Consider the following 12,013-nt stretch of genomic DNA (forward strand, 5'->3'; position numbering starts at 1 on the left):
GAGGCTGGGGGGTCTTCAGGGAGGAAAAAAAGCATCAGGTTCAGGAAAGGATGTTAAAGGAGTGGGTTGTGGATCAGACCCAGAAAGGGAGGCACTGAGTGGCATTAACACACACACTCTCGCTCTCTCGCGCTCTCTGGGTCCAGACAGTCAGTCCATGATGGTGTAATACAACTGGGTGGAGGGAGAGAGGTGGGTGATGTCATTCTGAGAACGGGGGAGAGAGGGAGGAAGGGGGGAGAAAAAGAGGGAGGGGGAGAGAGAGAGGAGGGGGAGAGAGAGAGAGAGAGAGAGGGAGGAAGGGGGAGAAAAGAGGGAGGAAGGGGGGGAGAAAATAGGGAGGAGGAGAGAGAGAGCAGAGAGAGAGAGGAGAGGGAGGGGAGAGAGAGGGAGGAAGGAAGGAAGGGGGAGAAAAAGAGGGAGGAGGAGAGAGAGGGAGGAAGGGGGGGAGAAGAAAAATCAAGTGTGATTAAAGTGGAATGTTGTGTGTATCTGGGACTGTTGTTAAGAATGTGGTGGGAGATATGTGTTTTCGTGAACAGAACTAATGGACTAGAGAGAGCTCAAGGCCGTTCTCTAACAGGCACAGAGAGGTCAGCTCCGATTACCTTGCAGTCTCACCACAACTGGTTCTTAACTACCTGCCTAGGGGCTACAGATGAAAGTTCACCTTTTGGTTGAATTTAAGAAAGAGAGACACATGGCATAGGCCTTCCAGATCTCATCCGTTAAAGCCCACAGACAACCGTTTAAGATAGAAACACACATGACGACTTCACTAACACAAGCGACAAAACAGACAGAGTGTGGGAGAAGAAAATTGGCAGCTGGTCAGCTTGAGTTTTACTACGGTAAAGACAAAAAGAAAGAGGGAGTGAAATAGAGAGAATCAGAGAGAAACAGAGAGAAAGAGAGAGAAACAGGGAGAGAGAAACAGGGAGAGAGAAAGAGAGAGAAACAGGGAGAGAGAGACAGAGAGAAACAGGGAGAGAGAGACAGAGAGAAACAGGGAGAGAGAGACAGAGAGAAACAGGGAGAGAGAGACAGAGAGAAACAGGGAGAGAGAGACAGAGAGAAACAGGGAGAGAGAAAGAGAGAGAAACAGGGAGAGAGAAACAGGGAGAGAGAAAGAGAGAGAAACAGGGAGAGAGAAACAGGGAGAGAGAGAGAAACAGGGAGAGAGAAAGAGAGAGAAACAGGGAGAGAGAGACAGAGAAAGAGAGAGAAACAGGAAGAGAGAAAGAGAGAGAAACAGGGAGAGAGAAAGAGAGAGAAACAGGGAGAGAGAAAGAGAGAGAAACAGGGAGAGAGAGACAGAGAGAAAGAGAGAGAAACGGAGAAAGAGAGAAACAGAAAGAAAGAGAAAAAGATAAAGAAACAGGGAGAAAGAGAAAGAGAGAGAAGGTGGAGTTGTATTCCTTCGACTTCAGACATGAATAGTGTCATATTTGGATGTCCAGAATATTTCAACAATTCACATTCCCTTTCATGCTACAAACAACTTGGCCAATCAAAAGCCTCCGAAACGCACGCTGAGCTTGTCATATCAGTTATGGGAACTAGTATTGTGTTTTTGAAGATGTATATTATGACACCCTAATACCTACATAGTGCACTCACTATATGGGAATAGGGTACCATTTGGGGCACGGCCAATACATGCTGACGTACGTTCAAGCTTCTTCAGGCCTTAGGTCACCAAACACAAACCACCGCATCACTCCCTGCTACACAGATATCAGGAATGACCTAATAGCCATCAGAGGAGAACAGAGAAAAAACATTGAGTCAGACCCAGAAATCAGCATGGGAGTTGTGGGAGTTGACTATAGAGGGGAGGGGGGGGGGGGGGGGCAGCAGAGAGAAAATCATTGCAGAGGTAGATAGAGAGAGAGAGAGGCCAACACAACCAGTGATAAGATGATAAGGCTGAAGATCAGGATAAAAAGACCATGATGTCATGTCCCAAGCAGATGCAGCAGTATGACGTTGGCCAGCTGTGTCTGGGATGCCGTGTCTCTCTTCCTGTGGACAAATAGAACCACAATCACAGCTCTGTATTCAGGGGGAGAGAGATCAAAATGCTTCCAAGGAATTTCAGAAGGTTGGACCCCTTCTCCTCAATGGGAAGGCACTTGTTCGCGACTGTGTTTCTATGTTGTTAAATGTATGACCTTTGTGTTTCAGAAGGACTCAACGGTGAAGCCTTCGGTGGCCGAGTTGGCTGGGAGATTCAAAGATCACGTCATACCGATGCCAACTCCACAGGACCAGGTAAAGTTCCTAAATAGTTTCTCATTCTAGTTCTGTGGTAAAGTCTTCAACTCACTGGTTTATCCTCTATAATGGAGGTATAGACTGGTGTTGTAGAGTATACTCAAAACCTCTGTACTTTTTAAATACTAAAACATGAAGAAAAAAACGGTTTGGTACAAGAATTTTTGTTACTTTGGGTATTTTTATTAAATGTGTCTCACGCTGTCTACTGATTGAGAGAGGATCAAGTCTGTCAGCGCAGCCGATGTCCCCTTAAAGCGCGAGACACCGTGCCTGGTCCACCTGGACTCATAGCTAGCTCTAGTCTGTCCTGGGGAACCACTGGGAGTCTGGACTGAGGGGAACCACTGGGAGTCTGTCCTGAGGGGAACCACTGGGAGTCTGGACTGAGGAACCACTGGGAGTCTGGACTGAGGGGAACCACTGGGAGTCTGGACTGAGGGACCACTGGGAGTCTGGACTGAGGAACCACTGGGAGTCTGGACTGAGGAACCACTGGGAGTCTGGACTGAGGAACCACTGGGAGTCTGGACTGAGGAACCACTGGGAGTCTGGACTGAGGGGAACCACTGGGAGTCTGTCCTGAGGGGAACCACTGGGATCTGGACTGAGGAACCACTGGGAGTCTGTCCTGAGGGGAACCACTGGGAGTCTGGACTGAGGAACCACTGGGAGTCTGGACTGAGGAACCACTGGGAGTCTGGACTGAGGAACCACTGGGAGTCTGGACTGAGGAACCACTGGGAGTCTGGACTGAGGGGAACCACTGGGAGTCTGGACTGAGGAACCGCTGGGAGTCTGGACTGAGGAACCACTGGGAGTCTGTCCTGAGGGGAACCACTGGGAGTCTGTCCTGAGGAACCACTGGGAGTCTGGACTGAGGGGAACCACTGGGAGTCTGGACTGAGGAACCACTGGGAGTCTGTCCTGAGGAACCACTGGGAGTCTGGACTGAGGGGAACCACTGGGAGTCTGGACTGAGGAACCACTGGGAGTCTGTCCTGAGGGGAACCACTGGGAGTCTGGACTGAGGGGAACCACTGGGAGTCTGTCCTGAGGGGAACCACTGGGAGTCTGGACTGAGGAACCACTGGGAGTCTGGACTGAGGGGAACCACTGGGAGTCTGGACTGAGGGGAACCACTGGGAGTCTGGACTGAGGGGAACCACTGGGAGTCTGTCCTGAGGGGAACCACTGGGAGTCTGGACTGAGGAACCACTGGGAGTCTGGACTGAGGAACCACTGGGAGTCTGTCCTGAGGAACCACTGAGAGTCTGGACTGAGGGGAACCGCTGGGAGTCTGGACTGAGGAACCACTGGGAGTCTGGACTGAGGAACCACTGGGAGTCTGGACTGAGGGGAACCACTGGGAGTCTGGACTGAGGGGAACCACTGGGAGTCTGTCCTGAGGAACCACTGGGAGTCTGGACTGAGGAACCACTGGGAGTCTGGACTGAGGAACCACTGGGAGTCTGGACTGAGGGGAACCACTGTGAGTCTGGACTGAGGGACCACTGGGAGTCTGTCCTGAGGAACCACTGGGAGTCTGGACTGAGGAACCACTGGGAGTCTGGACTGAGGGGAACCACTGGGAGTCTGGACTGAGGGGAACCACTGGGAGTCTGGACTGAGGGGAACCACTGGGAGTCTGTCCTGAGGGGAACCACTGGGAGTCTGGACTGAGGAACCACTGGGAGTCTGTCCTGAGGAACCGCTGGGAGTCTGGACTGAGGAACCACTGGGAGTCTGGACTGAGGAACCACTGGGAGTCTGGACTGAGGAACCACTGGGAGTCTGGACTGAGGGGAACCACTGGGAGTCTGTCCTGAGGGGAACCACTGGGAGTCTGGACTGAGGAACCACTGAGAGTCTGGACTGAGGAACCACTGGGAGTCTGGACTGAGGAACCACTGGGAGTCTGGACTGAGGAACCACTGGGAGTCTGTCCTGAGGGGAACCACTGGGAGTCTGGACTGAGGGGAACCACTGGGAGTCTGGACTGAGGGGAACCACTGGGAGTCTGTCCTGAGGAACCGCTGGGAGTCTGGACTGAGGGGAACCACTGGGAGTCTGGACTGAGGAACCACTGAGAGTCTGTCCTGAGGGGAACCACTGGGAGTCTGTCCTGAGGGGAACCACTGGGAGTCTGGACTGAGGAACCACTGAGAGTCTGTCCTGAGGAACCACTGGGAGTCTGGACTGAGGAACCACTGGGAGTCTGGACTGAGGGGAACCACTGGGAGTCTGGACTGAGGGGAACCACTGGGAGTCTGTCCTGAGGAACCACTGGGAGTCTGTCCTGAGGAACCACTGGGAGTCTGGACTGAGGGGAACCACTGGGAGTCTGGACTGAGGAACCACTGGGAGTCTGGACTGAGGGGAACCACTGAGAGTCTGGACTGAGGGGAACCACTGGGAGTCTGGACTGAGGGGAACCACTGGGAGTCTGGACTGAGGGGAACCACTGGGAGTCTGGACTGAGGGACCACTGGGAGTCTGGACTGTATCATGTTAACTCCTCTCTCATACTGCACAGAATTGAACATACTTGAATAATGCAACAGGGCATGTAGAAATTTTGCAACTGTTCATTTCTGTTCACCAGAAGACTTTACAATGCAAGAACAAAATATATTGGTAGCGTCCTGCTTCCTAGGCTAACTTTCCTTGCCAGCTTGCAGCTGAAGCTAACATAAATTCACAACCCTAGTACTTTGTTTGTGCTAATATGCAGAACCATAACGCAAAGTATGCTGATTTCAACGCTGCTGATTGTCACTAAAAACTATGGTCGTTGCAACAAAAAAAACGTTATTCATTCACTACCTGACCCTTGCCTCAGTCACATCTCTCCTGTCTCTCTCTCTTTCCCTGTGTGAATTACATCATTAGGTCTTAAAGAGACAGCGCACACTTTTATAAAAAAAAATAAAACAATTGTTGATCAGTAACAGTAAAATTAGTCCCATATGGAAAGCAAACAGATTGTTTTTCATCTGTAGCACCATGTAATCAGCCCACACAAGCTCAATAACTCAATGCATCCACACACTCCTATTGAATAGGCCTAGGATACATCTTTATTTATCCACTTTATCAATAGACTAGAGATTTACCATTCAAATAAATTATGACCATAATATTATGTAGTTAGATTGGTAACAAAATAAAAAAAACAAAGTCAAATTGATTGTATAATTTATTTCATTAATCCATACATGGCTGTCTCTGAAAAATGGTCATCAAACATTTCAAATATATTGAACTCAAAAGATCTGTCTGGATCAAGTGCCATTCTATGACTTTGGCTAATACACCTTCTCTTTTTCCTCTGGTATCGTTTTTGGTATCGTTTTAGTATTGAGTTTTGTGATGGTACCGTGGTTCTTCCTGTAAAAGTTGCGTCATACTGCAGCACACCTTGCAGGCTGCCACGTAATTCTATGGCACGTTATTTAATTGTCAGCCATTGTTACCGTTAATGCTAGTTAGTGCTAGTTTGACCACTAGAGGGCCTCTTTGAGAAGCGTTTGATAGGCCTTCAATAGTGGCTGTACTAGAGAATTGAAAACCTTTTTTTTGTAAGAACATAGTATATGGGATTGATTTTAAGAAATGTAGCTTCATTAATTTGATTCATATTATAGTGTTTCTATTCCAAGAAAAACAAAACCCTCAGAGTTTCCGTTAGGAAAATATGGCGCTGTACAACGTGACGGTCGGGAGTAGGCTACAGTACTAAGAGCATAACATTTCCACACCCTAATTCTAGTCTAACCAATACTCAAATGGAGATTCAGTGAAAATAAAAAATCTCATTGATTTATCAAGACCAGTCCCCATTGTCTCAGAGCAGCACAAAAAAGGGTGCTGAAATAGTTGACCACAGCGGGTAGGCTATTGCTTCTAACTTCAATATGCTTTTTTAAATAAATAAGACCTACACAACTTTAACAGCACATTACTCAACACTAGTGAGACTCATGTCGCCTACGGTAGGCCTACAGTATATCAGATTATTATTTATTTTTTTCAATGACGTGACTCTCCGCCAATAATTAGATTTAGAGGATTGGAGGATTCTACATTAATATCTAAGGGGTTTTTATATAATTCTAAATGAATTAATGATAATAATAGTAATCGCTTTGTTTAAAAAAAAAAACTATATTTTGGAGATTATTTTGATTTCAAATAACCTAAAGTGAGTGAGAAAAAGGCAATTCTTCAACATGGGCTGAGACATTATTACTAATTTGTAAATAAAGGCAGTTTTGTTATTTAGAATGATTTATTTCTGTTTTTAGAGAGAGAGAAACCAAAAGCCCACCGAAGCTCCATGGGTCTCCCGGTCGCGGACGACACGGGTATTGGACCAGCATCTGTAGCAATTTGCATTGTATTATATTGTGATACTAATCCTGGTATCATGACAACACTAGTATAGAGGTTACCAATGCCCGAATGCCTGTATTTGTATCTGAATGCCTGAAGTATTATCTGAATGCCTGTATTTGTATCTGAATGCCTGTATTTGTATCTGAATGCCTGAAGTATTATCTGAATGCCTGTATTTGTATCTGAATGCCTGTATTTGTATCTGAATGCCTGAAGTATTATCTGAATACCTGTATTTGTATCTGAATGCCTGTATTTGTATCTGAATGCCTGTATTTGTATTTGATTGCCTGAAGTATTATCTGAATGCCTGTATTTGTATCTGAATGCCTGTATTTGTATCTGAATGCCTGTATTTGTATCTGAATGCCTGAAGTGTTATCTGAATGCCTGTATTTGTATCTGAATGCCTGTATTTGTATCTGAATACCTGAAGTATTATCTGAATGCCTGTATTTGTATCTGAATGCCTGTATTTGTATCTGAATGCCTGTATTTGTATCTGAATACCTGTATTTGTATCTGAATACCTGAATACCTGTATTTGTATCTGAATACCTGAATGCCTGTATTTGTATCTGACTACCTGTATTTGTATCTGAATACCTGAATACCTGTATTTGTATCTGAATGCCTGTATTTGTATCTGAATACCTGTATTTGTATCTGAATACCTGTATTTGTATCTGAATGCCTGTATTTGTATCTGAATGCCTGTATTTGTATCTGAATACCTGTATTTGTATCTGAATACCTGTATTTGTATCTGAATACCTGAATACCTGTATTTGTATCTGAATACCTGTATTTGTATCTGAATACCTGAATACCTGTATTTGTATCTTTATACCTGAATACCTGTATTTTTATCTGAATACCTGTATTTGTATCTGAATGCCTGTATTTGTATCTGAATACCTGAATACCTGTATTTGTATCTGAATACCTGTATTTGTATCTGAATGCCTGTATTTGTATCTGAATGCCTGTATTTGTATCTGAATGCCTGTATTTGTATCTGAATGCCTGTATTTGTATCTGAATACCTGTATTTGTATCTGAATACCTGTATTTGTATCTGAATACCTGAATACCTGTATTTGTATCTGAATACCTGTATTTGTATCTGAATACCTGAATACCTGTATTTGTATCTGAATACCTGAATACCTGTATTTTTATCTGAATACCTGTATTTGTATCTGAATGCCTGTATTTGTATCTGAATACCTGAATACCTGTATTTGTATCTGAATACCTGTATTTGTATCTGAATGCCTGTATTTGTATCTGAATGCCTGTATTTGTATCTGAATGCCTGTATTTGTATCTGAATGCCTGTATTTGTATCTGAATACCTGTATTTGTATCTGAATACCTGTATTTGTATCTGAATATCTGAATACCTGTATTTGTATCTGAATACCTGTATTTGTATCTGAATACCTGAATACCTGTATTTGTATCTGAATACCTGAATACCTGTATTTTTATCTGAATACCTGTATTTGTATCTGAATGCCTGTATTTGTATCTGAATACCTGAATACCTGTATTTGTATCTGAATACCTGTATTTGTATCTGAATGCCTGTATCTGAATGTTATGAACTATTCTGTCATTGTGTTGCAGAGGAAGCCTGTTAAAAGGAGACCTCCTCCGTGCTCCCTGCAGCTTCACCACATGAAACATGACCATGAGGAACTGGAGGTAGACGTCAAGTTTCTGTTTTAGACATAAAATGTCATGTTGCAATTATGAAGAAAAAAAAATGGAAAATGCTGATTTGGCTACGAGGAAATTCCCCTTTTTTCAACAAAGGCCTGGAAATTACCTTTAAATGTCAAGCGTGTCTGGGTGATGTTTTGGTCTGTTAGTTGTCTTTCTGGGGATTGGTGGTCTGTGTGGCTCAGTTGGTAGAGCATGGTGTTTGCAACGCCAGGGTTGTGGGTTCGATTCCCACGGGGGACCAGTACGGATAAATGTATGCATACACTACTGTAAGTCGCTCTGGATAAGAGCGTCTGCTAAATGACTAAAATGTAAATGTCTGTCTCTGTCATCACTATCTTGGCCTTATAGTGGTAACTGTCTTTGGTGTCTGTCGTATCCATAGAAACCCAGCATCGTCTCTCCACACCCACCCAAAGTCAAGATGAGGACTTCCAAGAGTTCCCCCCTCATCGAGAGGCTACAGGTCTGTGTGTTGCTGTCCACGTCTTGACCTAGCTGGTCTCAGATCTGACAACGATATAGTTTGAGAAGTTGGAAAAAACATGTCAAGATCTGGTACCAGCTTTTGTTTGAACTTTCAAATCACTCCTACAGAATTGTTTTTCAATGTACCTCAAAAAACAAAGCGAAACCTTTTTAGTAGATGTTGAAGCAGGAAACACCCAATGCTTTATCTCTCTGAGTTGGCATGTTTTAGCTTTGTTCACCGTGTCTGCATTTAGGCTTCTCTTAAGAAACAGGATATCCTGATCCTTGTCTTGCGGTCAAAATCTAAAGCCAACTTTCTACTCTGCATGTTTATTCTAAATGCTCTAGAGATCTCTGTCTGTCACAGTGGCCAGTAGAGGTGCTCTAGAGGTCTCTGTCTGTCACAGTGGCCAGGAGAGGTGCTCTAGAGATCTCTGTCTGTCACAGTGGCCAGTAGAGGTGCTCTAGAGGTCTCTGTCTGTCACAGTGGCCAGGAGAGGTGCTCTAGAGGTCTCTGTCTGTCACAGAGGCCAGTAGAGGTGCTCTATAGATCTCTGTCTGTCACAGAGGCTAGTAGAGGTGCTCTAGAGGTCTCTGTCTGTCACAGTGGCCAGTAGAGGTGCTCTAGAGGTCTCTGTCTGTCACAGAGGCCTGTAGAGGTGCTCTAGAGATCTCTGTCTGTCACAGTGGCCAGTAGAGGTGCTCTAGAGGTCTCTGTCTGTCACAGTGGCCAGTAGAGGTGCTCTAGAGGTCTCTGTCTGTCACAGTGGCCAGTAGAGGTGCTCTATAGATCTCTGTCTGTCACAGAGGCTAGTAGAGGTGCTCTAGAGGTCTCTGTCTGTCACAGAGGCTAGTAGAGGTGCTCTAGAGGTCTCTGTCTGGCACAGAGGCCAGTAGAGGTGCTCTAGAGGTCTCTGTCTGTCACAGAGGCCTGTAGAGGTGCTCTATAGATCTCTGTCTGTCACAGAGGCTAGTAGAGGTGCTCTATAGATCTCTGTCTGTCACAGAGGCTAGTAGAGGTGCTCTAGAGATCTCTGTCTGTCACAGTGGCCAGTAGAGGTGCTCTAGAGATCTCTGTCTGTCACAGAGGCCAGTAGAGGTGCTCTAGAGGTCTCTGTCTGTCACAGAGGCCTGTAGAGGTGCTCTAGAGGTCTCTGTCTGTCACAGTGGCCAGTAGAGGTGCTCTAGAGGTCTCTGTCTGTCACAGAGGCCAGTAGAGGTGCTCTAGAGATCTCTGTCTGTCACAGAGGCCAGTAGAGGTGCTCTAGAGGTCTCTGTCTGTCACAGTGGCCAGTAGAGGTGCTCTAGAGGTCTCTGTCTGTCACAGAGGCTAGTAGAGGTGCTCTAGAGATCTCTGTCTGTCACAGAGGCCTGTAGAGGTGCTCTAGAGGTCTCTGTCTGTCACAGTGGCCAGTAGAGGTGCTCTAGAGATCTCTGTCTGTCACAGAGGCCAGTAGAGGTGCTCTAGAGGTCTCTGTCTGTCACAGAGGCCAGTAGAGGTGCTCTAGAGGTCTCTGTCTGTCACAGAGGCCAGTAGAGGTGCTCTAGAGATCTCTGTCTGTCACAGAGGCTAGTAGAGGTGCTCTAGAGATCTCTGTCTGTCACAGAGGCTAGTAGAGGTGCTCTAGAGGTCTCTGTCTGTCACAGAGGCCAGTAGAGGTGCTCTAGAGGTCTCTGTCTGTCACAGAGGCTAGTAGAGGTGCTCTAGAGGTCTCTGTCTGTCACAGAGGCCAGTAGAGGTGCTCTAGAGGTCTCTGTCTGTCACAGAGGCCTGTAGAGGTGCTCTAGAGGTCTCTGTCTGTCACAGTGGCCAGTAGAGGTGCTCTAGAGGTCTCTGTCTGTCACAGAGGCTAGTAGAGGTGCTCTAGAGATCTCTGTCTGTCACAGAGGCCTGTAGAGGTGCTCTAGAGGTCTCTGTCTGTCACAGTGGCCAGTAGAGGTGCTCTAGAGATCTCTGTCTGTCACAGAGGCCAGTAGAGGTGCTCTAGAGGTCTCTGTCTGTCACAGAGGCCAGTAGAGGTGCTCTAGAGGTCTCTGTCTGTCACAGAGGCCAGTAGAGGTGCTCTAGAGATCTCTGTCTGTCACAGAGGCTAGTAGAGGTGCTCTAGAGATCTCTGTCTGTCACAGAGGCTAGTAGAGGTGCTCTAGAGGTCTCTGTCTGTCACAGAGGCCAGTAGAGGTGCTCTAGAGGTCTCTGTCTGTCACAGAGGCTAGTAGAGGTGCTCTAGAGGTCTCTGTCTGTCACAGAGGCCAGTAGAGGTGCTCTAGAGGTCTCTGTCTGTCACAGAGGCCTGTAGAGGTGCTCTAGAGATCTCTGTCTGTCACAGAGGCCTGTAGAGGTGCTCTAGAGGTCTCTGTCTGTCACAGAGGCCTGTAGAGGTGCTCTAGAGATCTCTGTCTGTCACAGAGGCCTGTAGAGGTGCTCTAGAGGTCTCTGTCTGTCACAGAGGCCTGTAGAGGTGCTCTAGAGGTCTCTGTCTGTCACAGAGGCCAGTAGAAATGCTTGATAAACATAAAAACCCCACAGAAGAAAAATTATATTCTGTGTCACTCATTTCTGCTTAATTTGTATGAAACGGATACCGTTAATTTTACTGTAATATGGGGCAAAACAGACAGAGTTGTCACCATGTAAAACTATATTTTATCTCCAAATGTTTATTGAAAACGTACATTTGCTCAATGAGCACTTGTTTTTCTATCAAATACTGTACATTGTTACAGCGAATTTTTGGCCATTTTAGCATAGACATGAGATCAGTCAAAACACCTCAAAGACATAGTACCAAGAAACAAATTGAAACATGCTGAAACAAGCCTCTTCTGGCTCTATCGATCTGCATCATTTTAGCCAACCTGTCTATATTCATACAGACTTGCATCACAGTTTTGTTGTAGTGTAACCGAGGCAACAACAAGCTTAGGATACCAGTATACAGCTGTACTGTCACGTTAGTAGGCTGGCAATGTTTTTTATGCTGTGGATTTTATTGCTGACACCAAACCGCCACCTAGTGGTATGTATATGTCAGTTCATGAATATCCCCATCCATGTTTGAGTAGTGAGAGAGAGACAGAGGTGGGGGAAGGGCCCAAATCCCTGAATACTCTCCAATCGGCTGACATTGATGAGCTA

General features: G+C 46.0%; 1 protein-coding gene across 2 annotated transcripts in view; it reads left to right on the forward strand.

Moving 5' to 3' along the window:
* zgc:153184 (capZ-interacting protein) overlaps positions 1-12,013 on the forward strand; it is a 75,763-nt gene that overhangs the window by 46,004 nt on the left and 17,746 nt on the right. The window contains exons 2-5 of one of the 2 annotated variants that reach the window (XM_029716056.1): positions 2,188-2,274; positions 6,585-6,644; positions 8,308-8,385; positions 8,792-8,872. In XM_029716056.1, the coding sequence (XP_029571916.1) occupies positions 2,188-2,274; positions 6,585-6,644; positions 8,308-8,385; positions 8,792-8,872 (306 nt within the window). The remainder of the gene's footprint in view (positions 1-2,187; positions 2,275-6,584; positions 6,645-8,307; positions 8,386-8,791; positions 8,873-12,013) is intronic. The other variant, XM_029716057.1, reaches the window with a different exon arrangement.

This window comes from Salmo trutta, chromosome 26, assembly GCF_901001165.1.
Source record: "Salmo trutta chromosome 26, fSalTru1.1, whole genome shotgun sequence".
Classification (NCBI taxonomy): Eukaryota; Metazoa; Chordata; class Actinopteri; order Salmoniformes; family Salmonidae; genus Salmo; species Salmo trutta.